This window comes from Panthera onca, chromosome E1 (genome assembly GCF_046562875.1).
Source record: "Panthera onca isolate mPanOnc1 chromosome E1, mPanOnc1 haplotype 2, whole genome shotgun sequence".
Lineage (NCBI taxonomy): Eukaryota > Metazoa > Chordata > Mammalia > Carnivora > Felidae > Panthera > Panthera onca.
In genome coordinates, this window is record NC_138352.1 from 14,736,690 (window position 1) to 14,762,280 (window position 25,591).

The window sequence follows — 25,591 nt, forward strand, 5'->3', positions numbered from 1 at the left end:
GCCGGGTGGCGCCCGGTCCTGCCTGGGCTGGGAAGTCAGGCTGCCCCAGGTTGGAGCAGCACCTCTGCCCGTCTGCACAGGTTTCCTGCCTACCCCCGTCTCTGGCCCCCACACTGTCTGTCTTCCCACCTGCTGAACACCTTACTTGCAAAAATACATAGCTTAGTAATTTACAGCGGCTTCCCCCTGGCAACTCCTAATGACAGCTTCAGACAAAAATACCTTTTACAGGAGACAGGGGGGAGGTCCGAACCATTCTTCCCCCGTGTCGCCCCCACCCTGCCCCTGGGAGCCGGCCCGAGGGCAGCGAGTGGCCGGCTCCTTCTGGCTGCAGCTGTAGCCCAGGGAGGGGTCTGAGCTGGTGCCTGCCGCCCCTCCCCTCAAGGAGCCCCCACCCCTGGGGCCCAGCCATCCCCCCTTCTCGGGACTCGAGAGGACGCGTCTGGAGGTCAGCCTGACTCTTAGAACTGCAGGTAGAGGGGCTGAGCTCCGGGGCAACACTGGCCCCGCGGGGAGGAAGTGGGCCTGCAGCCCCTCCGCCCCTCAAGCCCCAGACAGGGCGCCCCAGTCACACACGCCAGACGGCCACTTCTTCCCATCCAGCATCTCACAGGACGAGACGGCCCCACGAGGAGGGGACGCCCCCGCCCCGGGCAGGGGTCGGGCCAGAGTGGGCCTGTGAGTCTCCGTGCTGCGTCCCGCTCTGGCACCAAAGAGGAGAAAGACTCTCCTGTGCAGATGAGGGAACCGAGGCTGGACACACCCCAAGGAAGGGAACGGCAGCGACAGGGGACGGTCCAGCAAGTGAGCGCCCTGCGAGCTGCCTCAGCCCTCCCCCGGGGCGGCCCTGCCACAACCCACGTGCAGGAGGTCACCCTGTGCGAGCTGGAGGGACTTCCTGGCCAGCACACGCTCCCCAGTGCGCCTGGCAGAGGGAGGGGAGGCGCGTCCTGGAGAAGGAGCACCCTGTCCGTGGGCCTCTCGCCACCCCCACCCTGACTTCGGGGCGGCCTCACCCTCCTCTTGGGCACAGCCTGCCCAGTGCCCACCTCTCAAGGGCTCCAGGCTGCACACTTCCAGGGGGCGTCCCCAAGCGGGTGGGAGGAATGAGAGGGTCTCTGCCACAGGGGGAGCACAACCGCAGCTGGGGCATCCGAAGAGGGCGGGGGAAGAGCCTCCAAGCTCCTTCGGAGGGCAGGGCCGGCCAGCTAGGGAGCCCGGGAGAGCCCAGGCTGGAACAGACAGACATTCCCTGTGCTCGGGGGTTGGGACTCAACCCCAGGGGCGGGGAGGGGACAGGCCGGGAGCACAGACACTAGGACTGAGAGCAGCGCTGGGGACCCCGCCCAGGAGAGAGAGATCAGGCAGAATCACACCAGTACTAAAAACACCTCTTTACTGTTAAAACGCAGCCCCGGCGCTCTAGCCTCAGGATGACCTGAGCTCGGGGCGGAGGGAGGGAAGGGGGAGGGAAGGCCAGGGCCTGACGGGGGCCACGCCCCGCCGGGCGCCCTCAGCCCTGCTGTCCCCGCCGGTCGGGGCTGCTCTCAGTCACTTGGCGCTCGGGAACGGCCGCCTGCGCTGCTCCAACAGCTCCTCCAGCTGGTCGGCCCGCTTCACGGCGGCCTGCAACACGCGGGCCACCTGCGGTCAGGCCCCAGCCGCCCCCGCCCCTGCCCCCCCGCCCCGGCCTCGGGGACCCACCTCGTGCTGCTTCCGGAGGCCGCGCACCGCCTCCTCCTTCTTTGCCAGGGCCACCTTCACCCTGCGGGGCGAACACGGACTCTCGGGCAGCTGAGGGTGGCAGGGCGGAGCCTCCGTCCCCCGAAGAGCAGGAGGGGCAGTTCTGCTGCCCACCCCACCCCAGCCCTGCCGCCCGAGAGCACCGGGCCGCCTGGAGGGGTTGACGCCTGGCGCTGTGACCCCCACGGCTGGCCCCGGGCCGCTGTCCGCAGAACAGGCCTCGGCGGGCCAGAGCCCAGAGCGGGAACCCTGGCACCAGGACCGCTCCCTGCGGCCCTGAGGACAAAAGGCCCCGCCCCCAGCCCCGCCTCTCTGGAAGGACTGAGGGGCCTGCGGGGCTGGGGGCGCTGCCCGCTGCTACCCCCGCCCCCACTTGGGACTCCTCCCACACGTGAGCTGCTGCTGCTTCACCCAGGCCTCTCTGGAGGCCGCGCTCCTGGGGCAGGAGGGGAGACCCTAGTCCCGCTGGGACGGCCGGGCCCTGGGGCCGCGCCTCACAGGGAGACCACAGCAGCTGCTGACGGGCCCCATTCTGCCTCAGCAACAAGGAGAGGCTCCCCTTTCTCAGGCCGAGCGTCCTGTCATTTGCAGCTGCGGGACCCTGCCCCCCTCTCCCCTCCCCCGAGCCCCCCTGCTCCAGCCCGTGTCCCCCCCTTCCCCCTCCTCCGTGCTCCCCAGGGACCCCGGCTCCAGCCCGTGTCCCCCCCTTCCCCCTCCTCCGTGCTCCCCAGGGACCCCGGCTCCAGCCCACGGCCCACCTCTCCCCCCTCTGCTCCCCAAGGATCCTGGCTCCAGACTGTGTCCCCCCCTTCCCCCTCCCCCGTGCACTTCAGGGACACCCCCCCCTCCCCCCCGGCTCCAGCCCACGGCCCACCTCTCCCCCCCCCCCAAGGATCCCGGCTCCAGCCCGTGTCCCCCCCTTCCCTCTCCTCCGTGCTCCCCAGGGACCCCAGCTCCAGCCCACGGCCCACCTCTCCCCCCTCTGCTCCCCAAGGATCCCGGCTCCAGCCTGTGTCCCCCCATTTCCCCTCCCCCGTGCCCCCCAGGGACCCCGACTCCAGCCCGTGTCCCCCCCTTCCCCCTCCCCCGTGCCCTTCAGGGACCCCCCCCCCCCCCTCCGGCTCCAGCCCACGGCCCACCTCCCGTGCACCTCCTCCAGCTCCGCCTGCTTCTCCCGGGTCAGCTGCTCCAGCTGGGCCCTGGCCTGCCGGGTCTCCTCCTCGGAGGCTGCCAGGCGGTCGGCGAACTCCTGGCGGAGCACCTCGGCCAGGCCGCTCCGCTCGCCGACCAGCTGCTCGTTCACCTGGGCCGGCACGGGGCGGGTGTGAGCGGGGACCCGGATGCACCGGGGCCGCCCGCCCGCCCCTGCCCGCGCCGCTCACCGCCGCCGCGTCGGCCAGCTCCCTCTCCTTCTGCCGCACCAGGCCCTGCAGACGCAGGTTCTCCCCCTCGGCCTCCCCGAGGCGCCCCTTCAGCTCCGCACACCGTTCCTGCAGCTTCCGCTCGGACTGCTCCAGCTCCGAGAGCTCCGTCTCGTACTTGTCCCGGATGCGCCTGACGCTGGGGGGGCCGGCAGGGCAGGGTCAGGGGGCTCCGGGGCCGCGGGGCCGCGCCGGGGCCGCCGGGAGAAGGCCTCACCGGCTCTCGGCGGCCCGCTCGCTCTCCTCCCTGGCGCGCGTCATGTCTGCCTCCAGCCGGCGGATGACCAGCTCGATCTCCTCGTCCCGGCCTCTCCGGATTTCTTCCCTCAGCTCCCGTTCCCGGGTCAGCAGCCACGCCTCCTGGGGGGGGCGCACGGGGCTTGGTGGGGCTGGCCACGTCCCCCCAGGTCCAGCCCCCGGTACCCGGCAGTTCACACGGTGGATCTTCGGACCCAGGGCGACCCAGGACGGGACAGAGCAGGGGCACACGTGGAAACATTAGCAGTGCAGCCGGAGTCTGCTGCCAGACCCGCCAGGGTCAAAGGAGGGACCAGATCCTGGTTCTGAGAACAGGAAGGGACACCTCCAGGCCTGGCGAGCGAAGGCCCAGACGGGGCAGGCCTTTGGAAGGCAATTTGGAAACTCAGGTCAGGTTTCACGCCACACGCCCTCTGACCCAGCTGCCCACATCTGCAAACACGTCCCACAAATACAGTGGCCGCTGTGCACAGCTACGGGGCACACAGGGAGGCTGCTTGGCCACTGCTGAGGCCTTGTCACTAGGCCAATGGGCCATCGCCTCATGTGTGGCCCTGTGCACCTGTCCACCACAGCCTCCTTCCGGGACGGGTGAGCCCGGTGGCACAGTCCGTGCCTGTGGAAGGCACTGGAAGGTAAGGGGGGAGACCGCCTCCTAAGTGTTCCCCTTTTGCTCGCTGGCTGTTAGTTAACCCTGAGAGCAGCCAGCTGGAGGGCAGGGGCGAGGAACAGCCTCCCCTGACGTCAGCCGGGTCTGCCCCCCCACCCCCCACCTCTCCCGCCTCCTGGCGGCACTCAGGTGCTGCACACACACACTAGCACGATGCCACCGACCCCTGAGCTGCCCGACTGTGACACCGTGACACCGGGAACCCTGCCCTCGGCGAGGCCACGGAAGCGCGGAACCCCATGCCGCCTGCTCTGATGTCCGGGGTGCGGGGCAGGAAGAAACACCGCGGCTTCCGGCTCCCCACCTCCTTCTTGGCACAGCTGGCCTCCCACATCTGTCGCTCCACCTCCAGCTGGTCCTTCAGGGCCTTCATCTCCATCTGGGGGGGGTGGGCGACACCGTGAGAGCAGGCATTGAAGCCCCGCCCCCCAGGGCCAGCTGGGCTGAGGGTGTGCAGGGGAGCAGGGGAGACGGTCTGCAGGATCTGCCCAGCTCTCCAAGTGGCCGCCATTCCGGCAGGTGGGGTCAGGCACGGATAGTGACCCTGACACGGTGCCCCCACGGTCCTGCAGCGGCTGACGGGGTGGGGATGCGGGGACGCCGGAGCGCGGGGGCGGGGGGCTGCGGAACGCAGGGAAGAGGGGAGGGACGAGGGGGCGACGGGGGGGGGGGGGGGGCGTGGACGGGTGCACGGGGACGCAGGAGACGCAGGGGGACGCGGGAGGGGGAGCGCCAGGGCAAAGGTGCGAGGCGGGGCGCAGTCGGTCGCGGGCTTGCCCACCTGGTGCCGGCGCTCCTGTTCCTCTCTCCCCTTCTCAAACTCGGCCCTGAGGGCCCGGCCCTCGGCAGCGCTGCTCTCCTCCAGCTGCTGCCTCAGCTCCTCCAGCTCTGCCCGCTGCCTGGGGGGAGGGGGAGGTGAGAGGTCAGCTGGGTGGGGGAGTGGTGGCGGCCGTCGGCGCCCGGGCCCCTCCCGGTGGCACCTGGCTGCCTGCTGGCCCAGCCGCTCCTTTTCCTCGGCCACCTCGCCGTAGAGCCGCCGTCGCTGCTGCTGCAGGGCCCGCTGCTCCTGCTCCACGTGCTGCTCGAAGCTGAGGGAGGAGAGAGCCTCAGCCGGGGGCGACCGCCACGTCGGCCGGCCCGCCCCGCCCGGGACACCGCCGCCCGGGACACCGCCGTCTTCAAGGGGTTTGCGGGGAGGCCACGCCCCCGGCGCCAGCCTCCGCGTCCCCCGCCCTCCCCGGCTCCGCTCGGCATCCTCCCGTCCCATCCCCGTCCCCGGGGCCCACGCACCGCTGCTGGGCGCGCTCCCGCTCCTGCTGGCCCAGCGCCTCCTTCTCGCGCTCCAGGTGCTCCCGCAGCTCCTCCACCTGGCGGCCGTAGCGCTGCGCCGCGCGCGCGTCCGCCTGCAGCAGCTCCGCCTCGTGCAGGCCCTTGAGCTTCTTCAGCTCCTGCTTATGCTTGGCGATCAGCTTCTGGATCTCCGGCTCCAGGCCTGGAGGGAGGGCGCCGCTGTGCAGGGGCCGCAGAGGAGCCCTGACCTCTGCCCACTCGGCTGCCTACAGCCCTGACCCTTGCCCCCAGTGCTGTAGGGGACCCCCCATTCTCGCCCACCGTGACACCAGAACTGCAATCCAGCCAGGAGATTTCCCCCCCAGGGGATCCCCTTCCCCCCCCCTCCCCCCAGGCTCCAGTGGAGGCGAGGCTGAGTCCACCTGGGCCCACGACCATCCGTCTCCCTCCGGGCGGCCCTGCAGCCTCCGTGGAGCTCTGGCCCAAGGGGTCTCCCCTTGGAGGCGACCGTCACTGGGGAAGAGAGTGTCCTAGAGCAGGAGGGCCGGGCGCAGGCCAGGCGTGGTGGGTGCAGCCCTGTCAGCCCCTCAGACCTACTCTCTAACCAGGTGGCAGGGAACCCCGTGTGTCCCCCATGCTCCCACCTGGCTGGCACCCCCGGAAGGTAAAAGAGTTCAGGCGGCAGAGGGAAGGCAACGCCCTTCCTCTTGGACCCACCCTTCGTCCCAGGTCCTTGGCCTGTGTGGCCAGCCCCCTCCCTGCCTCCTCCGGGCCTGAAGCTGGCTGGACGGCAGCACCTGAGGCCCCGTAGCTGCCCTGGAAGGTCGTCTCTACTGCGGGCATAACCGAAACTGCTGTTCCTGCTCAAAGGCCCCCATGCCTCCCCCTGGGCCACGTGGCCTGTCAGCATCTGACCGGCGAGGTGTGGCCGGTCCCCACCTCGGACTGTAATTTCCTTGATTTTTCGGGTTTTCTCATTGATCCACTTCTCTCTGCGGACTTTCTCAGTGGCACTCATTAGTTCTTTGAGTTTCTTAATCTCCTGCCAGCAAGGAGACAGGAAGTCGACAGAGACCCCGGCCCCTCAGCCACCCCCCACCCCCGCCCCGGGGGCCCTGCACTCGCCAGTGGTCCTATTCTGCCCTCCCTGGAGGTGGAGGCAGGATCCAGTCTGGAGGCTTGAGATGGGGGAAAGTAATCGGCCTGCAGAGGCCCTACTGGGGTACCCCGAGTCCCCACTTCTGTGTGACGGAAGGCCCCCAACCCTGGCTGTCCCCTGCGGTCGCTGTGGGGGAGGGGGCTTAACAATGCTGATACCCCCCCCTCCCCCAGAGCCAGCTCTCGGCCTGGGGGCCATCGCCGCCCACACCGTGGGAAGTGAAGCTGGGCAGGGGAGAAGGCTGGTGCTGCCAGTAAAGCCCGATGAGGCAGGGCCCGGGCCTCGGCGGCAAAGCCAGGAAAGCTAGGGGAGGTCCCTCTGCCCAGGGGCCCAGAGCTGGGGCAGTTCAGGCTCCCACTCAGCCAGCACTGAGGGCAGGTGGTGGCTCCTCCCAGCCCCGCCTCCTTGTATGTGACACGGGAGGGGTAACCGGCTCCGCCCCAGGGTCTAGCACCCAGCGCAGCTCCAGCCCAGAGAGGGACGAGCCTGGGCTGGGGCGGCACCTCGTCCCGGGTGTGGGGCACGGGCCCGAGCCTCCACGGTGGGCCCAGTGATCTTGCTCTCAAACCCCCCATGACTCCCCTGCTCTGAGGCTGTTCCCCCCCACCTCCCCACCGCCCACAGGGCCCGAGAGCGCCGGAGCTGCAGAGCTGCCGCTCCAGCCGTGGCCGCCCACCCGAGGGGCTCACCAGCTCATGCTGTTCTTGCACCTGGGCCTCCCTGTCCCTGCGCCTCTGGTCCCCCTGCTTCAGCTCCGCCACCACGGCCTCGCACCTCTCTGCCAGGGCCTTCTTGTCTTCAATCAGCTGTGGCGGGTCAAGGGCCGGGGCTCAGGTGGCTGCCCTGAGACGGGGGCCTGCCCCTGTGACCACTGACCTCCCCTCCCCTCCCCTCCTGGGCTCCCCTGGGGCCGAGACTGCAGGAGCCAGCGCTTGTGGACAAGGGGCGTGGCCGGGGGACGTGGCCTCCGGGAGAGCACCCAGTGACGCCCTGGGCTGGCCCGTCAAGCAGCTCCCACACGGAAGATGCTGCGGTTTCTACACAAGGGAGCAGCAGACCTGCCAGGAAGCCCCGTGGGTCTAGAAGTGTCCGTGCGGCCCAAGCCAGTCTGGAACCCAACGACCCCCTGGGCCCAGCGGGTCCCGGCCCCTCTTCCCCGGTGCCCGACTGCCTAGGTGGTGGCACCTGGTCAATGAAGGACAGATGCCGCTGGATGGTGGCCTCGTAGTGGTCCCTCTGCTGCCGCAGCTGCCGGCCCAGCTCCTTCTCAGTCTCCTTGACCCGCCGGACGGTGAGGTCCCGCTGCTGCACCTGGGGGGGTGGGGGGAGGAGAGGTGGGACACTGGGGACCAGGGGCAAAGCAGTAATGGCCCCGCAGCGTGTGTGAGGATTTGCCAGGGTGGTGACGGGTGACGGCCCAGGACGGGGACAGGGATGGGGACAGGGACGGGGACGGGACGGGGAACCAGCGGGACGTTACCAGGGCTTTCTGCAGCAGCCCCACTGCCTGCTTCTTCTCTTCCACCTCCAGCTTCAGCCGCATCACAGACGAGCTCACCGTGGACGTGGGCTCCAGGCGCCCCTCGTCCGGCACCAGCCCCTGGGAAGGCCGCGTGAGTCAGGTGATGGCCAGGCGGGCGATGACCTGGCGCCCTCCCCGGGGACCCTCCGCACCTGAGGGGCTGAGGCCGGCCGGTCCTGGCCCGACTTCTCCATCTCGTGCAGAAAGCTCATGATACTCTGCAGCTTGGCCTCCGAGAGCAGAGTCCCGTCTTCGGGGGGACTGGCACACGTGCCGAGCCTCCCAAACCTCTCCAGGTTGTCTGCTGTCAGGGAGCTGGCATCGTCCTCCTACAGGGGAGGGGGCACGGCATCAGGGGCTGAGGGGCGGCCGAGGACGCTGGGCTGGCCCTCCGGGAGCTCCTCAGGGACCCCCGGGTGGGAGGCAGGGGTGGAGCGAGTGCAGGGACGGCTGGGGAAGGCGGCCGGACCTGGTCTGGAAGGAAGGGCCTCTCAGCCTGCCCGGATGCTTGCGGGGCATCGCCCAGGGGCGCGCTGGCGGAGAGGCGGCACCCGTTCCCCACTCCTGGGCAGCCCGCGGTCACCTCGTCGGTCCAGGAGTATTTGTCCTTGTGATAGGCCCTGGGGTTGGGCAGCGGCTCGGGCTCCTCCTCCAGCAGCCTTAGCGTGGCCAGCAGCTCGTCCAGGGTCGCCCTGGACTGGGCCTTGCCCTTGGCGGGACCCACCACCTCCACATCCTCACTGGCCACGTCCTGGGAGCCGGCATCCTGCAGTGGACAGGCAGGAGGGACAACCGCTGAGGCCATTAGAGGCCAAGACCCCCAGAGAACTGTGCAGGCGGGGAGAGGGAGGCCTCCTCTGCATCGGCCCACGGCCACTCAGCCACATGGATCAGGCGCACCCCGACCCACCTCCAGGAAAATGAGAAGGGTGGCTGGGCCTCCTCGCCCCTCGGCCCGGCGGCTTCGGCCCACACCCAACCTCTGAGCTTCCTGCGCTCTTCTGTGGGCACGGACTTCGGGCCCCACCCCAGGGCGTCTGTGAGAGCCCAGCCGGATTCGAGGGCCATCGTGAGACCCCCACCCCCCCGCCCCGCCTTAGGGCAACAAGACCCATTCCGGGCAGCCTTTCCCAGTCTGAGTGACCCCACAGCCACGCAGGGGCGGGCTCGGGCCACCCAGGCTGAGGGGGAGGGTGGACAGAAAGGGCTGTATGGACACCTGAGGCTTGTTCTCTGGAAACTGCCGGGGCTCTGGGGAGGAGTTGGAGGCCGGATGGCAGGGGTCCTCTGCGCCTGCGGAACGGAAGCCAGCTCCTGCACGACAGAGCAGAGCGTTGGTCACGGGGGCATCGCCCCACCGGGGGGCAGCAAATCTGGAGGGCCCCTTGAGAAGAGACCACAGGCACGGGAGGGAGAGCACGTGGCAGCGGGGACCACGGCAGACTGCATGCGGAGCAGAGGGAACATTCCGGAACCCTGACCTTCTGGGGTGAAAGGTCAGGGAAACTGGTGCAACCACCCCAGACACCCTCGGCCTGACTGGTCGTTAGGGTCATCGTGTCCAGCTTCAGAACAAGAGGGGCGGCAGTGGAGAAGCGGGAGGGGTCTGCACAGCCGAGGCCCCTCCTCCAGGGCGGAAGCAGGCGGGGCCAAGGGACGGCAGCAGAGGCCACGCCTCCTTCCTGGCCGCTGCCCTCCCAGAGGGAGGGGGCGGGGCACGGGGCAGGGCCATGACCTTGAGAGTGCCTAGAGCTGGGAGGCAGAGGTGGGGCAGGCCTCTGTTGGGCTCACCCGCACTGGTGTTATTGGCCTTGTGGGTCCGGTGGGCCCGAGCGGTGCTGCCCGGCCTCAGGGCGGACTCTTGAGCGGGCTGGGGCTTCTCGGTCTCTCGCGCTTCCTTCTGCAGCCCAGGCTCAGGGTCGCCTGACTTCTGGGCTCGCTTCTGCTGCTGGAGCTCCTGCCGTGAGGGGCCCCTCTGAGCAGCCTCGCCCAGCACAAGCCGGCTGCCCTGCCCTTCCCGTCCCCCCTCCCCCCACCAAGCTGCCCCGAGGCCCAGCGTCCAGGGGCTGGGGGCAGGAGGGCTCAAGGAAGGCAGCAGGCAGAGGTCCCCCAGGAGCACAGTCTCGCTCTCAGGCACAGGGGGTGTACCCAGCAGTTGTCTGCTGACTCCGCCCTGGGCTTCCTGCTCAGGGCACCCCAGGCACCTGAACGGCCAGTCGCCTGGCCTGGCGCGCCTTCTCCTCCCGGACCTTCCTCCTGGCCGCCTCCTTCTGTTGCTGCAGGTCCGGCACGTTCCTGTCTCCCAGCTGCTGCCGCTGTTCCTGTGGAACCACAGCTGGTTTGATGGCGAAGGTGGGGTTGCTCGTCCAGACCTGGGTTTCCACGGGACCCCCCCCCCCCCGCCCCCGGTCCCCCAGCCTGCCTCCCTGCGGGTGGCCAGCGGCTCCTTCAAGTGGGGAGACAGCTCTGCATCTCGGAGCAGGGGCCCTGACTCAGGGCAGGGAGGAAGGGAGCCCCCACATGGGGTGTGGGCCCATGGGGCAATTCCATGTTTCAATCCCGCTGGTCCCAGAAACCCCACTGTATGCAGCCGGGACCCCTGGGATTCCCGCCTGCCTCCTCGGGGCACAGCTCACACACCCCCGCCTACCTCTCGCTTCGGCGCGAGCAGGTGCTCCCGGCGGGCGGCTCTGGCCTGGCGCCTCTGCACCTGCTGGCGGTACCAGCGCTGGATGGTGACAGCAGCCCGGTTCACCTGGTGGATAAACCTGCGGGGACAGGAGGGCGCAGGACTGAGGCAGGGTCCCAGGCAGCCGCCGACCCGAGTGAGTGACGGCCTCTCCCCCCTGGGCCCCCCGAGGGAGTGTGCAGCCGCACTCCCCAGGGGAGGTGAAAACGCCCATTCGCAGGCTCTGTGCGCAGTCACCAGAAATAACCCAAAGGCCCAGCGCCGTGCCCGGCACACCCGGCTGTGGGTCTGTGGGTGGGCGCTGCGGTCCTGACGGTGGACGCTATTCACCGACAAAAAGCAACAAACCAGAGACCTGGCCGGGCATGATAGGCCACAGGCTGAGTGCTCGGGCCATAGACTATTCTAGAAAAGGCAAAGCCCTAAGGGAACAGATGGGTGTGGCCAGGGTGGGGTCTGGAGCTGGATAAAAGCCCTCCGGGGGGTTCTGGGGGTGACGGATGTCCTGTATCTTGGTGGCTGTACCTGCAGACCACAGAGCTGCATACACGCGCCCGAACTCAGCCAGCAATACATCTAAAACGGGTGCATTTTATCATACATCAATCACTTTGACTCAGTAAAGCTGAGTAAACTCTAAAAAGCCTTAACCCCGGCTCTAAGGACCACCTGCCGATTTACTCAGCAAAAGCCCTAACGGAGCATCCAGGACATGGATGGTCGCCGGCTTCGGGACAGGCGCGCAGAGGGGCCTGTACGCTGATGCACAGCCAGGCGGGAAGCACCTGACTGCCGGCTCCTCCCACGCGCCCACCCCCAGGGCCCCGTCCCCAGGCTCCCACGGGACAGCAGCGGTGGCCACCCACCAGGTGTTGGCTCCCACACTCTGACCACCACAAGGTTCCTGACCGGGAGCGACACCCTGGACCGGGGGCCCCGGCGGAAGGTCCGGCTGCAGCCCACCCTCATCGCCCCCCTGGAGCGAGATTCAGGGCACGGGGCCATAAGGCTGTTTGGGGTGTTTTTAGTTTTATGTCTTCCTTCCACGTAATGCTTTTTTAACTAACAGTTTCAGTGACGTACAATTTAGATACCATAAAATCTATCCATTTTAAGTATACAGTTCAACGATTTTTCATAAATTTACAGGGTCGTACGACTGGCAGTGTGACCCAGATTCAGAGCATTTCTGTCACCCCCGGAAGGACCCCCTTCTGCAGCCACGGGCCCCAGGCAGCTGTGGCTCTATTTCTGCCTTCTCCAGATTTGCCTCTTCCTGACATTTTCTTAAGTGGAAATTTCTATCAGGGGAGCTTCAGGCTCCCTCCCGGCCCCCAGCCCGCGGTCACCTCTCGGCCTCCTCCTCTGTCACCTCCTTCCGTCTGAGCAGGCCTGGGGTGGCCCCGGCGTTGTTCTGGGCCACGTGGTTGCTGCTGGAAAAGTTCTTGTGTGGCTTCCCGGAGCCGCCGCTCTCCCCCTCACCGGTGGCCGCCTTGAGGATATTGCTAACAGGAAGAGAAGAAGGGGCTCGCTGCGCCGGCCCTGGCCCACTCACGGCCCCGGTGGGCAGCTCTGCCTTCGAGAAGCGGGGCTGCCTCAGCCCCATCCCAGGGCCTTGGGCCTGGAAGGACACACCCACAGAACATCGGGGGTAGGCATGGCCCCCGGTTCCCACACGCTAGTCGATCCCCAGGACCACCTGCCCCCCACACAGGGCCCACGTCGTGGGTTACTGGGCTCTTTCCGTTACAAAAAGCAAAGAGGTCTGGGGCATCTGGGTAGCTCAGGCAGTTAAGCATCCCACTCTCAACTTGGGCTCAGGTCACGATCTCATGGTTCATGAGGTTTAGCCTCGTGTCGGGCTCTGTTGATAGTGTGGAGTCTGCTTGGGATCCTCTCTCTCTCTCTTTCTCTCTCTCTCTCTCTCTGCTCCTTCCCCCAACCCTGTGCATATGTGCACATGCCCACAAGCACATGCCCACGTGTGTCGCTCTCTCTCAAAATAAACAAAAAAAAATAATTAAAAAATGAAAAAGCCTCAAAGTCACAAGATCCCAGAGCCAGACGGTGACCCAGTGACCCACGACAGCCGACGGGCAATCCCTGACTCCGGGTGTGCCGGGCAGGGGGGTGGGGGTGACAGGTCCGGGCTGCTCTGGCCTCAGCCAGGGGGCCGGAGACTCGGGGAGAGGCTACGGCTTCCTCGGCAGGGACCCCTCACCGGGGGTGATCGCCCACCCAGGTCTGGTGTCTCTCTGCCCCGGTGCCCCCCGCTGGCGAGGGCCGCAGCTCCGGGGGCGCCCGGGGTCCCGCCGCGCATCAGCTCCCGGACCTGCCCCAGGCCAGAGCCCGCCTTACTTGAGGGAGGGAGCCGTGTGGTTGGAGCTCTTGGGCGGTGGCGCCTTCTCCGAGGGGGTGTAGCGGTTGTGCAGCATGGTGGTGACGCGGTTGCCCACGGCACCCTTGTTGCTCCTGCCGGAAGACACAGGGGTGGCGTCAGGCTCCGGGAGGCGGCACAGCCCGAGTCGTCTCACCGCGGCACTGTCCAGTCGTCCCTGGGGCCCCACCGCGGCCACCACACCGACAGTAGGGGGCCTTCTCGGGACCCGGGACAGCTCCACCCAGGGACTCCCACGGAGCAGGACCCGAGGTGTCTGCTGACAGCAGAGACGTGCTGCAGGGAGAAGGTCAGGCCATCCGTCAACAGAGAATGGGCGTCTATGTGCCAGGGAAACACGAGGGGAGGCAGACACCGCTCTCTCCCTGCCCCTCTCTCACCCACCGGAAGGAACACACGCGGTATAAACACACAGGGACCAAGGGAATGCAGGAGGAGGCTGCCGTGAGGACACGACTGCAAAGTTTTAGCAGGATGAGAAGGGCCAGTGGTAACTGACACATGGAGGGACGGGGGAGAGGCCCCGAAGCGGCTGGTCTGCCCCCCTGGAGCCCCAGGCATGAGCCGGAAGTGGGGGCGCCCGGCTCTTCCAAAGGAACGCTGTACCCCAGATCCCTCCTGCACCCTCGCACCCAGGCACCAAGCCCACCCTGCGCTCCAGACCACAGGCTGGCCTTGCAGGAGAAGCAAGGTCTGTGCACTGAGCAGGACACCGCCGTGCCCTCTCCCGCTGGGCCCACAGCAGTGGCGGGCAGGTACCTAACCCCGAGGCAGGAGACCAGAGAACGGCTCCCCCGCTCCCCGCATCCAGAGAGGCTGAGCCGCCCAGACACTGATATGTGCGGACCCCCAGGACACCAGCCGGGTTCCTGCCCGGGCACCCCCAAGTGAGCCACCAGGCAACTTTTAGGGCCCCCCTCTTAGATGCTGGCAGAGCCAGTATTCCAGACGTTTGAGGAACAACCCGCACGCTAGAGGCCAACAAACAGGATGTGGTGGAGACGACACTAAGCAGAGGGAGGGTGTCCCAAAGAATCCATGCTGATGGCCGGGCCGCATGGACAAGCGTTACCAGCCCGTTCTCGGCAGGAAAAGCTCGGACTTGCAACGTTTGTCACCTTCAACATTCCCAGCACGGTGACCTCAGACGTCCCTGCGCGCAGAGGCGGGACGAACAGCCAGCCAGCGCCCCCGCCCGCCGCAGCTGGTGCAGGTTGCCAGCCACTGTTCCCCGCTGTCGTCAGAGACGCGAGAAGGAAAACCACGCGCCCCGAGCCGGAAGGCAGGCAGACGCCCTCGGGAGCAGGAGGCGCTCGTGGGACGGAGGGCTGTGCGGGGACGGAGCGGAAGGCAGAGGAGACAGGAGCGGTGCCCGTAGTCGGATCCGCTCAGCAACCCCAATCCCGGGAACAGCGGCGCAAAGAAAGGGAACAACTGAGCACAGTCTTGAAACCTCTCCCTGCCCAGCACCCTGGCTCCGGAGTCTGGCGGAGGATGTGCTCACAGAAGACAGAGGAGGCGGAGGTCGCACGGGGGGCGGACAGCTGGGACCTCGGGAGAAGCCAGGCTCCTGGGACAGGAGGGGCCCCTGCTGGGCTCCCGGTGCAGAGGCCAGTTTCAGCCTTCTCTTGTCAAGTCTGGGACAGGCGGCCGAGACACAGACAAGCAGCTAGGGAAAAAGGAGCGATCGTTTCTAGCTCTGGGAAAGACAGGTGCACTGCGCTGCTCTAAGAGGCTCCCGGCTCACCCGTCAAACCCTCCTGACCCTGTGGGGCAGACACAACGGCGGCCCCTTAGTATAAATGAGCATCGTGGGGCACAGGGAGGTTAAGTAGCGCTCCCAAGTCCCACAGCAAAAAAAAAAAAAAAGTTGTGAACTCAGAACTCGGACCGGGAAGAGCCCCTGCGCGATAGCGTGGCCCCGTGGCCCAGGTCTGACGGACTCAGCTCTGCCACTGTGGAAGGACAGGGGAAGACTCACAAGGCGGCCACAGGGGAGCAAAGGCCCGCCTGCCACGTGGATTGCATGCATCCAAGGTCGAAAACAGTCAACAACGAACACCACGAGCACACTTTCATAACTGTTTTCTAGAAAATACTAGAAGAAACTGCTTGAAAGTAGCTGCTTCCAGAAGCGCCTGGGAGGTTCAGGCGGTCAAGCGTCCGACTCTTGATTTCGGCTCAGATCATGATCCCAAGGTCGTGGGATCGGCCCCCAAGGCATGGAGACTGCTTGGCATTCTCTCTCTCTGCCCCTCCCTGCACGTGTGCTCACTCTCTCTCAAAGCAAATGAACATTTTAAAAAAAAAAAAAGAAAGAGGGGCGCCTGGGTGGCTCAGTCGGTTGGGCATCCGACTTCGGCTCAGGTCACAATCTCGCGGTCCATGAGTTCGAGCCCCGCGTCGGGCTCTGGGCTGATGGCTCGGAGCCTGGAGCCTGTTTCAGATTCTGGGTCTCCCTCTCTCTCTGCCCCTCCCCCATTCATGCTCTGTCTCTCTCTGTCTCAAAAATAAATAAAACGTTAAAAAAAAAAATTAAATAAATAAATAAATAAATAAATAAATAGAAAGAAAGAAAGAAAGAGGGGCGCCTGGGTGGCTCAGTCAGTTAAGCAACTGACTTCGACTCAGGTCATGATCTCACGGTTCGTGAGTTCAAGCCCCGCATCAGGCTCTGTGCTGACAGCTCAGAGCCTGGAACCTGCTTCGGATTCTGTGTCTCCCTCTCTCTCTGTTCCTCCCCTGCTCATTCTCTGTCTCTCTGTGTCTCTCAAAAATAAAAACGTTAAAAAAAAAAAAAAAAAAAAAAAGGAAAGAAAGAAAGCTGGTTCCGGGAAGCAGGACTCAGTTCTGGGGGAAGGGATAGTGGGTTTGTTGTTTTTATTTTAAGTGTGTGGTGCTGCTCTGCTTTAAAAGCATTTTTTTTTTCATCTTTATTTATTTTTGAGAGAGAGAGAGCAAGCAGGGAGGATCAGAGAGAGAAGGAGACACAGAATCCAAAGCGGGCTCCAGGCTCTGAGCTGTCAGCACAGAGGCCGACGCGGGGCTCGAACCCACGAACCATGAGATCATGACCTGAGCCGAAGTCGGCCACTTACCCGACTGAGCCCTCCAGGCACTCCCACTGCTCCGCTATTTAGCTGTGTGCATGCATCACTGACAGAAATTAAAATCTAAAAAGTTTTTTTTAGAGAGAGGGAGCGCGCATGCGTGTGAGCAGGGGAGGGGCAGAGGGAGAGGCAGAGGGAGAGAGAGACAACTTCAAGCAGGCTCCATCCCACGACCATGAGATCGTGATCTGAGCACAAATCGAGAATCGACTGATTCCACCCAGGTGCCTCCAAAATTAATGTTAATTTAAATTCTTGCACCAAAAGGAAGAATCTTCCCGTGCTGACTCTGGTAGAGGATCCAAGACTCTTCCTCTGATGCATGGCTCTGGGCGTTAAGAAGTTCTTTCTTGCACTGAGGCACATGTATGTCCTTGTCCCTCTGCCCACCGGGCCCCCTGAGGCCAAGAGCGAGGGGGACCGGCTCTGCAGCCGAGGGCAGCTGTGCCGACCCTGAATTCCTCAGCGGCTTCTCCAGGCCCCCTGCCCACCCTGACAACCACCGGCCACCAGCCCCACCACCAAGGCCAGCTTGCCTAGCTCTCTGCAGACCCCAGCGTCGTGGCCATCCCTCTGCACGTGCTTGCTTCTGTCCTGCCGTGGGCGGTGCGGCCTGCACACCAACCAGCTCTCGGCACCCAGTGAGCAGGGCCCGCCTAAGGCCACCTGCTCCACCCCTCCCGGAGGCCCAAGAACCTCCCCAGGGCCTTACTCCGACCTCTTCGAGAGCTAAGCCGGGCGTCTCGGGTCCTGGGGAGACAGGCCGCTCCACAGAGGAGAGGGCAGATGGAGGCCTGCAGGAGCCCTGGGCGAGCAACCCTGGGCCAGCAGAGCCCCCGGGTGCAAGGTGCCACCCCATGGCCTCCCTCCCCGGGCCCCTCCCCGCAGCCTCCTTCCCCAGGTGCAAGGTGCCACCCCGTGGCCTCCCCCCACCCCCCCCTCCGGGCCCCTGGGTGGAGAAAACCAGTCACTTGTGCCCTCAGTCATTCATTCCAAAGCACAGGGCACCTGCCACGAATAAGACAGTCAGTCCCCAGGCGCTTCAGCAGTTGGGGTCCCTGTGCGGCACCCGCCTCAGGTCCCACCTGTTGTTGGCAGTGAAGTTGGGGGCCAGGGGAACGGTGCACTCTCTCCTCCGTGGGCCCACCGGCGCGCTGAGGGTGCCAGGACTCCCGGAGTCGGGTGGCGGGTCGAATGCCCTGGGGTGGTCATCCTGTCGAGGACACTGACGCCACCTCAGACCGTGATGTGCTGCACAGGCCGCGGACCCCAGGCCCCAGAGAGGTCCCCCACTGCCTCGCACACGGATGGGGAGCTAACACGGACCCCCTCCCTGCGGCCGGCCCCTCCCACAGGTGCGGCCACAGCAAAGAACCAGGTGTCACTCTTGAAGGGACACTTAGACTCAGCCCCTGGCCCTTACCAGGACATTCCACGTGGCTCCCCTCTCGCTGGGGGCCTTGCTTAGACCGGTCAGCCTCTTTTTCCCACCAGGGCTGCCCTCAAAGAGTGTCAGGAAGTGGGGGTCCTCGGCTGGCCTGTGTCGGAGACAGGATGCCAAGCAGGGACAGTCACTCCGTCTGGGCGGGTCGGCTCCAGGAGCACAGACGGGCACGTCTTCCGAGGGGCCGGGAGGGGCCGGGTCACCGGAAGGGAATTCTGTTCCCAAGCCAACAGCTTAACTGTCGATTCTTAGCCATAATCTGACAACCGTGCCTGAGAGAGATGCTCACACCCTGGGCCGCGGCCACCCCGACACCCACGGGAAGAGTGCAGCAGGGACAAAGGGAAAGAAGCAGGTATGGGGGGCGCTGGCCTGGGGTCCACATCTCTACTCCAGGTATGATGGGTCAAGACTCGGCCCGCCCGCCCAGCGCAGCATTGGCCTGGGTGCAAGTCACGTCAAGCCCCGCTGCCCAGCCTGTGGCCAAGCTGTGGGCTGGAAGAAGGGCTGACGGAGGCAGGAGAGGAGTGTGCTGGGGGTCACCTGAGGGGGAGGGGTCACCTGAGGGGGCCGGTCCACGCCTGGCCGGCTGGTGGCTGGTGGACGTGCGTGGCGCTGTTAGATCTGCGAAGGTTGTTGATGGTTCGGGAACCTCCGGGCCCTGTGGCCTCCTGTAGAAAGGAAGAAACAGCCGTCCCCGGGGTTTCAGACACTCACCAGTTCACCCCGAGCCACACCAGGCCTGGAAGAACAGATTCAGGGCGAGCGGGTGGACACGGCAAGAAGGGTCTCCCGGCTCTCGTGGACGAGAGCAGTGCAGGGTCCCGGGCATGGCCGCGGGAAGCCTCTAGAAGCCCCGTCTTCCTGGATGAAGTGGGCACCCTTCACCCCTGGCTGGTGAGGGTCCGGGAGGAAGTGCGTGAGGCTTGGCCTGGGGGCTTCGGCAGAGGCTGCCCGGCCTCGTCCTCCGGCCTCGTCCTCCCCACCACCCGCTACCCAGGGAACGTGGTGGGCTCGCTTCCGCCGCAGCGCCTGCCGCCCGCCTGCCCACCAGGCTTTCCTCAAGGCCACCGGGGGCTTATCTCCTACCCCCACCCCAGGTCACCCTGCTTCTTGAGGACCCAAATCCTAAAGCTGGTGGAGCGAGAGGGGCCGACAGGCTGGTGACTTCGATTCTGCCTCAGACCGGCGACCGACCCTGGCCTTGACCTCTTGGGGAGATCGCTCCGATCTGTGAGCTGGAGCCCCCGCCGGCCCTGGACACCTCCGGCCCCAGCACTCACCAGTGCCTTCCTCCTTGGCTCACTGCCCGAGACCGCGGAGAAGGAGCGGGCGATAGGCTTGGCGGCGGAGGCGCTGTTGGGGCGCCAGGACACAGGCGGAGGGAGGCCCGTCAGGCTCAGGTTCACACCTTCTGGGCTGCCCTCGGGGGGGCCGGAGGGAGCGCTGGCGGCCCGGGAGCCCTTCATGGAGGCTGCAAGGGCCCTGAGCAGGCAAGAAGAGGTGCAGGGGGATGCCTTCTGAGGAACCAGGCCTCCCGGCACACCACCACACCACCGCCACCCTCCTCACTGGGCGGTGGGGCTCCTTTGTCGGGAAAAGAAGCCACGTGGCAGAGCAGGGCTCCGGGCCACAGGGACACCTCTCCGTAGGGACCCTGCCTGGGGGTGGCCTGAGGCAGCATTTACCCCATGCCCCACCCCAAGACAGCTACTCCACCTGTCTGAGCCTCGCCTCCTTCATCTGTAAAATGGGTATTGAGAAAGTGCCTCTTCCTGGGGTCGTCCTGAGGTGTGGACAAGGCGGCTACGTAAACACTCAACACGTTCAAACCAGGACTTGGTCTCATTGACGCTGCCCAACCCAGGGGCCACAGCTTGTCTGGCCACGGAACCCCTTCCGTTTCCTCGGAACCTCCAGAAACCCATGAGCTTCTGCGATGTGGCATCTGCCCTCTCGTGTCCAGGTCCCCCCCCCCACCTCTCCTGGCACCAGGCACCCTTCACAGCCTTCCTTGCTGCCCCCCCACTCCCACTTCTGAAGTCGGAGGGCCCCTGGGGCTCAACCCCGGCCTCTCCTCCACCCACCCTCTCCCCTGGGGGACCTCGTCTGGCCTCCCGGCTTCAATCAGCGGCTGCCAGCTCCTGCCCCCTCGGTTCCCTAACTCCTGGCTCATGACCAGCCGTGCATTTGGCGCTTCAGCCCCAGAGAGACCAAAACAGAACCCTGACTCCCACCTCTGGCTGCCCCCTCCCCAGGGGTCATGCTTTGTAACTGGCTCAGGCCAAGGACCTCGACCTCATCCTGACATCTTCCCCTTCAGCGCCACACCTGCTCCCTCAGCAACCCAGCCAGCTGTGCCCTCTCCCCACACATCTCTCCCCTCCACAACCCGGATTGAGCCCCCTCTCCCTGAACCCGGACAAGCGCACCGCGCCTTCCCGGCCCCTCCCCGCACGGCGGCCGGGGCTGATGTTTCCCCACCAGGTCTCAGATCACACTGTGTCCCTGCTGAAAACCTTCTGAGGGTCCGCTTGGCACAGAGAATAAAGTCTAAATGCCCAACACCCCTCAGATCTGACCCTGCTCTCTCTGTGACCTCCTCACTGCCACCCCTCGCTCTGCTTCAGCCAAACCAGCCTTCCTGCAGCTCCTCAAACTGGGCCAGCCTGTTTCCATCCTGCTGGTCCCTCTGCCGGGAGCCTCTTCCCCTGGGATGTCACGAGGCACCCCCTTTATTCAGAGGGCCACCGGGCCATCACTTTGCTCCCTCGTCCTGCTTTATTTTCCTTCACCCTGCCTCATGGGCGGTCTGCAACGTCTGACCCCCTCACAAGAACATTAGCTCCGTGAGGACAGGGACCACGCGGCCCTGGCATGTGGCAAGCTCTCAAGCAACAGGAGTGGACGAGTGCACGAGCCGGTACCACAGGAAGAGGCAGCCCTCCCTGCCACCGAGGACTCTGGTGGGCCGACAGGCACACGCCATTACCACCCAAGGTCAGTGCCGCGGCCTCCTTCAGCCCCCCAGCCCCCTCACACACATGTGGGGCACCCCGTGGCCAGGTGCCCCTGCCTCTCCGGCCTGGAGCACAGAGCTGTCCTGCCATTCACCAGGCCGGTGTCCTCAGGTATGCATTTCCGGTCGTGTGGGTGAAATTTAACACCCTCCTCTCCCCAGGGCACTGGCCACACCCAGCTGGACCCAGGCTGGCCAGCTTTCCCAGCCACGGGAGCGGCAGCACGCGGGATGGTAAACTCAGCCTCTCCGTGGAAACCTCCAGGCCAGACCTCACCTTGCAGACAAAGATGTCTCTCCCAGCAGCCCACGGTGGGTGTCCAGGGCCTCTGCCCAGACTCCTCAAGATGGGCTGACCCAGGACCCCTGGCAGCTTCTCCACCGGGCAGCTCCCAGTCTCCCAAGGATCTGGCTCAAGGTGGTGGGACCTGAGACCTTTGATTGGACTCCGCTCACCGGTGCAGGCCCCCCACCCCGACACACCTGCACGGGGTAGGGGACAAGGGGGAAAGACTTCACCTGCGCGGGCCCCGGACTCCCTCATCCGCGCGAGCCCCTCTCATCTGCGCGGCAGCCCTCACCTACAGGGGTTGGGGCCCGTCACCTGCGCGGGGACCCCCTCACCTGCGCGAGCCGGGCCTGGGGCGCGGAGCCTGCGAGGCCGGCCCGCGGGGGATGTGCGAGGCCCTCCGGCGTGGGACGCCCGGGGCCCCGGCTTCAGGCTGACGACCTCGCACCCTGGCCCTGGCTCCGAGGCCCAGGTGACAATGAAGCGACCGGGCCGTAGTGTGAGCGGCGGCAGCTAGCAACCAGCAACCAGCCTGGCACCTCCTCCCCTGTCCGTCACCGAGGCCCGCCTTTCCTGCCCGCGCCGCCTCCGGATTGGCCGACCGGCTGCCCGCTCCGGCCGTCCCGAGAGCCCATTGGGCGCCTGGCTGTCCTTCGGGACGTTCAGGCGTGGGAGGAGCCTCGAGGAGCGGCGCATCTCCCCGCCCCCCGCTGGTGGCAGCGGGCCGCCGATTGGACGCAGTCAGAGGAGGCGGGATCTCTGCTGATATGGGGCGGGACCTGGGCGGAGCCTCAGGGAGAAGAGGCGGGGAAAGAGAAAGGACCGAGGGCAAGGCGGGGCGGGCAGCGTGGCGCTCCGGGCCCCTCTTTCTGAGCGACCCGGTCGGCCTGCGCTGGCATCCTAGCGGCCCTGGGCTCCCACGCGGTCCCGGTTCCCACGTCCTCCCCACGCTGTCCCCAGGCTCCCAAGTCCTCCTCGGGCTCCCACGCAGTCCGGTCTTCCGTGCCGTGGCCGGGCTCCCACTCCGTTGCTGGGCTCCCACGCGGTCCTGGCTCTCTCCCCACTGCTGCTCTGGACACGTGGGTCCCGCTGCTCCCCTTCCCTGAAAAACTCCACTTAGGGCCCAGACCTCCCAGAGACCCGCTGGCTCCCTTCCTCCTGCAGCCCTGCGCCAGGACATGGTACCCAAGGCCCACCTCCCTTCATCTCTCAAGACCCCTGGGTGGCACATGTTTTGTTCTGACTGTCCTCTCCATTCTTTTACTCAGGGTTTTTTGTTTGTTTGTTTGTTTGTTTGTTTTGGCCTCCTTCTCCAAAGTTTTAGTCACCCCCACCCCTAACGCCACTAGTCTTTGCCTGGGAGTTGTTTCCACCTGTAACCCCAAGTCCAGACCACAGGCCCTTCCCTCAGTGTCCTGTGTCCCAAAGCGGACACTGCACTGCCTTCCCTGCCCTGCAGGTGGAAGCCACAGGCGCCTCGTGCCCCTTCACCTGTCTGTGCTCCCTTCGCCCGGGAAGCCCCAGTCCTGCGTCCCCTAACATCCAACACAGACGCCCTCTCCATGAAGCCTCTGGCCTCTACAATAAAAGTTACCCCTTAAACTATAACACTGCACGTTGGCTGGTCTTTACGCCACTTTATAAAGTAAGTGCTTTTTTATTTTTAAAAACACACATTTACATACGAAGAAATTCACACTTTGGGGGCTGCAGTTCTGTGAGTTTTGACAGATGCACGTAGCTGTGTCACCACCGCCATCATGGTACAGAACATCCCTCGACAAAACACCCAGGGGCTGCCTCTTTGAAGCCAGCCACCCCCTTACCTAGGCCACCGCTAATCTGTGCTCTGTCGCAACTGTTTTGTCTTTCCCGGAATGTCACAGAGATGGAATCCTACAGAATGTAGCCTTGGGTCTGGCTGCTTCTACTCAGCACTGTGAGATCGATCCATTGGCGACTCGATTCCACCGCGTGGTGAACCACGCTCTATCGGTCATCGATTGAGGGACGTGGGGATTGTGTCCAGCTTGGGGTAATTATGAGTGAAACTACTGTAAACATTTACTTTCAAGCTTTTATATGAACATAAGTTTTCGTGTCACTTGGGTAAAAACTTAGGTATGTATTTATACTTGCATATATATATATATATATATATATATATATATGTAGAGAGACTGTGTGTGTGTATACATATATATAGAGAGAGAGAGAGAGAGGGAGGGAGGGAGGGAGAGAGAGGGAGACTAGATATGTGTTCAACTTTGTAAGAAACTTCTAGATTATTTTCCGCAGAAGCTGTACCATTTTATGCTCATACCAGCAGTTTATGAGAGCTCAGGTTGCTCCCCTGCCCCCCCCCCCATCACCCTCAACATTTGGTTGTTCAAATGTTTTTATTTTGGCTTTTTTTTTTTTAATTTAAAATTTTATTTTTTGAGAGAGAGACAGACAGACATAGCTCGAGCAGAAGAGGGGCAGAGAGAGAGGGAGACACAGAATCCGAAGCAAGTTGCAGGCTCTGAGCTGTCAACACAGAGCCCGACGTGGGGCTTGAACCAATGAACTGTGAGATCATGACCTGAGCCGAAGTCAGATGCTCAACCAACAGCCACTCAGCCATCCCTGGTGTTCTCATTTTTAAAAAGTGATTCTAGGGGTGCCTGGGTGGCTCAGTCGGTTGAGTGTCCGACTTTGGGTCAGGTCATGATCTCACAGTCTGTGAGTTCGAGCCCCGTGCCGGGCTCTGGGCTGACAGCTCAGAGCCTGGAGCCTGCTTCGGATTCTGTGTCTCCCTCTCTCTCTCTGCCCCTCCCCTGCTCATGCTCTGTCTCTCTCACTCTCAAGAATGAATAAATGCTAAAAAAAAAATTAAAAAAATAAAAGGGATTCTAAGTATTTAAATACTGATCACTTAGGTGTGTAGGGGTATCCCATGTCCCTATACTGATGTCGAGAATCTATTCCTAGGCTTATTTGCCATATATTTATATACCTTCTTTGGTGAAATGTTTGTTCGAATCTTTTGCCCACTTGGTAAATTGAGTTGCCTTAGGAGTTTTGAGCGTTCTTTACACGTTCTTGATAACAAGTCCTTCATGAGATACGTGGGTTGCGAATATTTTCTCCATCTGTGGCTTGTCCTGCTGTTCTCTTAACTGTGTCATTCAAAGAGAGGTTCTTAAACTTTGTGGTTTGTGCTTTTTGTATGTTGTAGAAGCCACGGCCTGACCCGAGGACAGAACATTTTCTCCTGTTTCTTCTAGAAGACTTAGAGTGTTAGGTTTCCTATCTAGGTCTGTGGTTCAGCTGAGATTTTGTGTAAGGTGTGAGGTATAGGGTGACATTTAAAAATTCTTTTTCTTTTTTGTACATGGATGTTGAATTATCCCGGTACCACCCGTTGAAAAGCTATCCTGTCTTCATTGAATTACCTTGACACTTTTGTGTAGTTTAAGTGACCATATTTGTGTGGGTCTATTTCTGAGCTGTCTACACTGGCCTATTGATCTGTGTCTGAACTTTCCCCAATACCACACTGTGTTGATTAGTGCTATTCCACAGTAAATCTTTGAATCAGGTGGTGGGAGTCCCCTTTGTCCTTTTTCAAAATTACCTATTCAATTTATTTGGCTCTTCCTATACTATTTAGTATCAGCTTGTCACCATGTACAAAAAAAAAAAAAAAAAATCCAGCTGGAATTTCGATGAGGGTATGTTAAATCTGTAGATCAATCCATAACCATGGTATACCTCTCCATTTATTTAGGCCTAATCATTGATATCTTTCACTAGTCTTTTGTATTTTTCAGCATACAGTATTATTTTTAGCATACAAAAATACAATTGGTAGTATAATTTACCCTGTATCCTGTGTCCTTGCTAAATTCACTTATTAGTCTTGGGGATTTTTGTGGATTCTATGGGAGTTTTCACATAGACCATAATGTCTGTGGATAATAACAATTTCTTTTCCAAGGTATTTGCCTCCTTCTCCTCCTGTTTTATTGAACTGGCCAGGGCTTTCTGTACAATACTGAAGAGAAGTGGTTGGAATGTGTATCATTGCCCTGTTCCCAGTCTGGGGGGGTGGGGGAAGCATTCAGTCCTACACCATTAAATAGGATGTTAGCTGTGGGATTTTGCAGCTACTTTCTACCAGGTGAGAGAAATTTTTATATTCCTCACTTGGGAAGAGTTTCCATGAATGCAATGTTGAATTTGATCCCTTGCATTTTCTGCATAAAATAGGATTTTCTTCATAAATACGTTAATTTGGTGAATTACATGATTGACTTTCAGATGTTAACCCACTAGACAAAAAGGCAGTGGTAGCAAGGGAAATGAGACAATATTCTGGGGGCTCCTGGCTGGCTCAGTCAGTACAGCATGTGACTCTTGATGGCCAGGTCATGAGTTAGCCCCATGTTGGGTGTGCAGCCTACTTAAAAATAAGATAATTTTTTTTAAAAAGAAGAAGAAAATACCGTTTTTCCCGCATTATATATACAATGTTTAAAATTGATTTTTTAATTTACATCCAAGTTAGTTAGCATAGAGTGCAATCATGATTTCA

The 25,591-nt window shown here is 63.0% G+C and overlaps 1 protein-coding gene across 6 annotated transcripts; it reads right to left on the minus strand.

Annotated features, from left to right (window-relative positions):
• Positions 1–1,379: 1,379 nt before the first annotated feature.
• CEP131 (centrosomal protein 131) lies at positions 1,380–21,574 on the minus strand. Of its 6 annotated transcripts, XM_078438014.2 has the most exons (27): positions 21,348–21,461; positions 21,001–21,206; positions 18,988–19,189; positions 18,266–18,375; positions 17,684–17,798; positions 17,346–17,485; positions 13,111–13,224; positions 12,102–12,257; positions 10,714–10,831; positions 10,268–10,384; positions 9,855–10,020; positions 9,283–9,377; positions 8,533–8,829; positions 8,216–8,392; positions 8,022–8,141; positions 7,727–7,852; positions 7,231–7,347; positions 6,322–6,424; positions 5,383–5,584; positions 5,073–5,180; positions 4,874–4,991; positions 4,397–4,471; positions 3,382–3,524; positions 3,126–3,303; positions 2,883–3,046; positions 1,705–1,765; positions 1,380–1,626 (listed from the first exon to the last, which is right to left on the minus strand). In XM_078438014.2, the coding sequence occupies exons 3-27, from the start codon at positions 19,171–19,173 to the stop codon at positions 1,552–1,554; spliced, it is 3,381 nt and encodes a 1,126-aa protein (XP_078294140.2). In that variant the 5' UTR covers positions 19,174–19,189; positions 21,001–21,206; positions 21,348–21,461; the 3' UTR covers positions 1,380–1,551. The 6 variants fall into 6 exon arrangements, with proteins under 6 accessions (XP_078294140.2, XP_078294139.2, XP_078294138.2 ...); XM_078438013.2 differs by lacking the exon at positions 21,001–21,206 and having other exon boundaries at positions 17,346–17,473; positions 21,348–21,574; XM_078438012.2 differs by lacking the exon at positions 21,001–21,206 and having other exon boundaries at positions 21,348–21,574.
• Between the last annotated feature and the right edge of the window lie 4,017 nt (positions 21,575–25,591).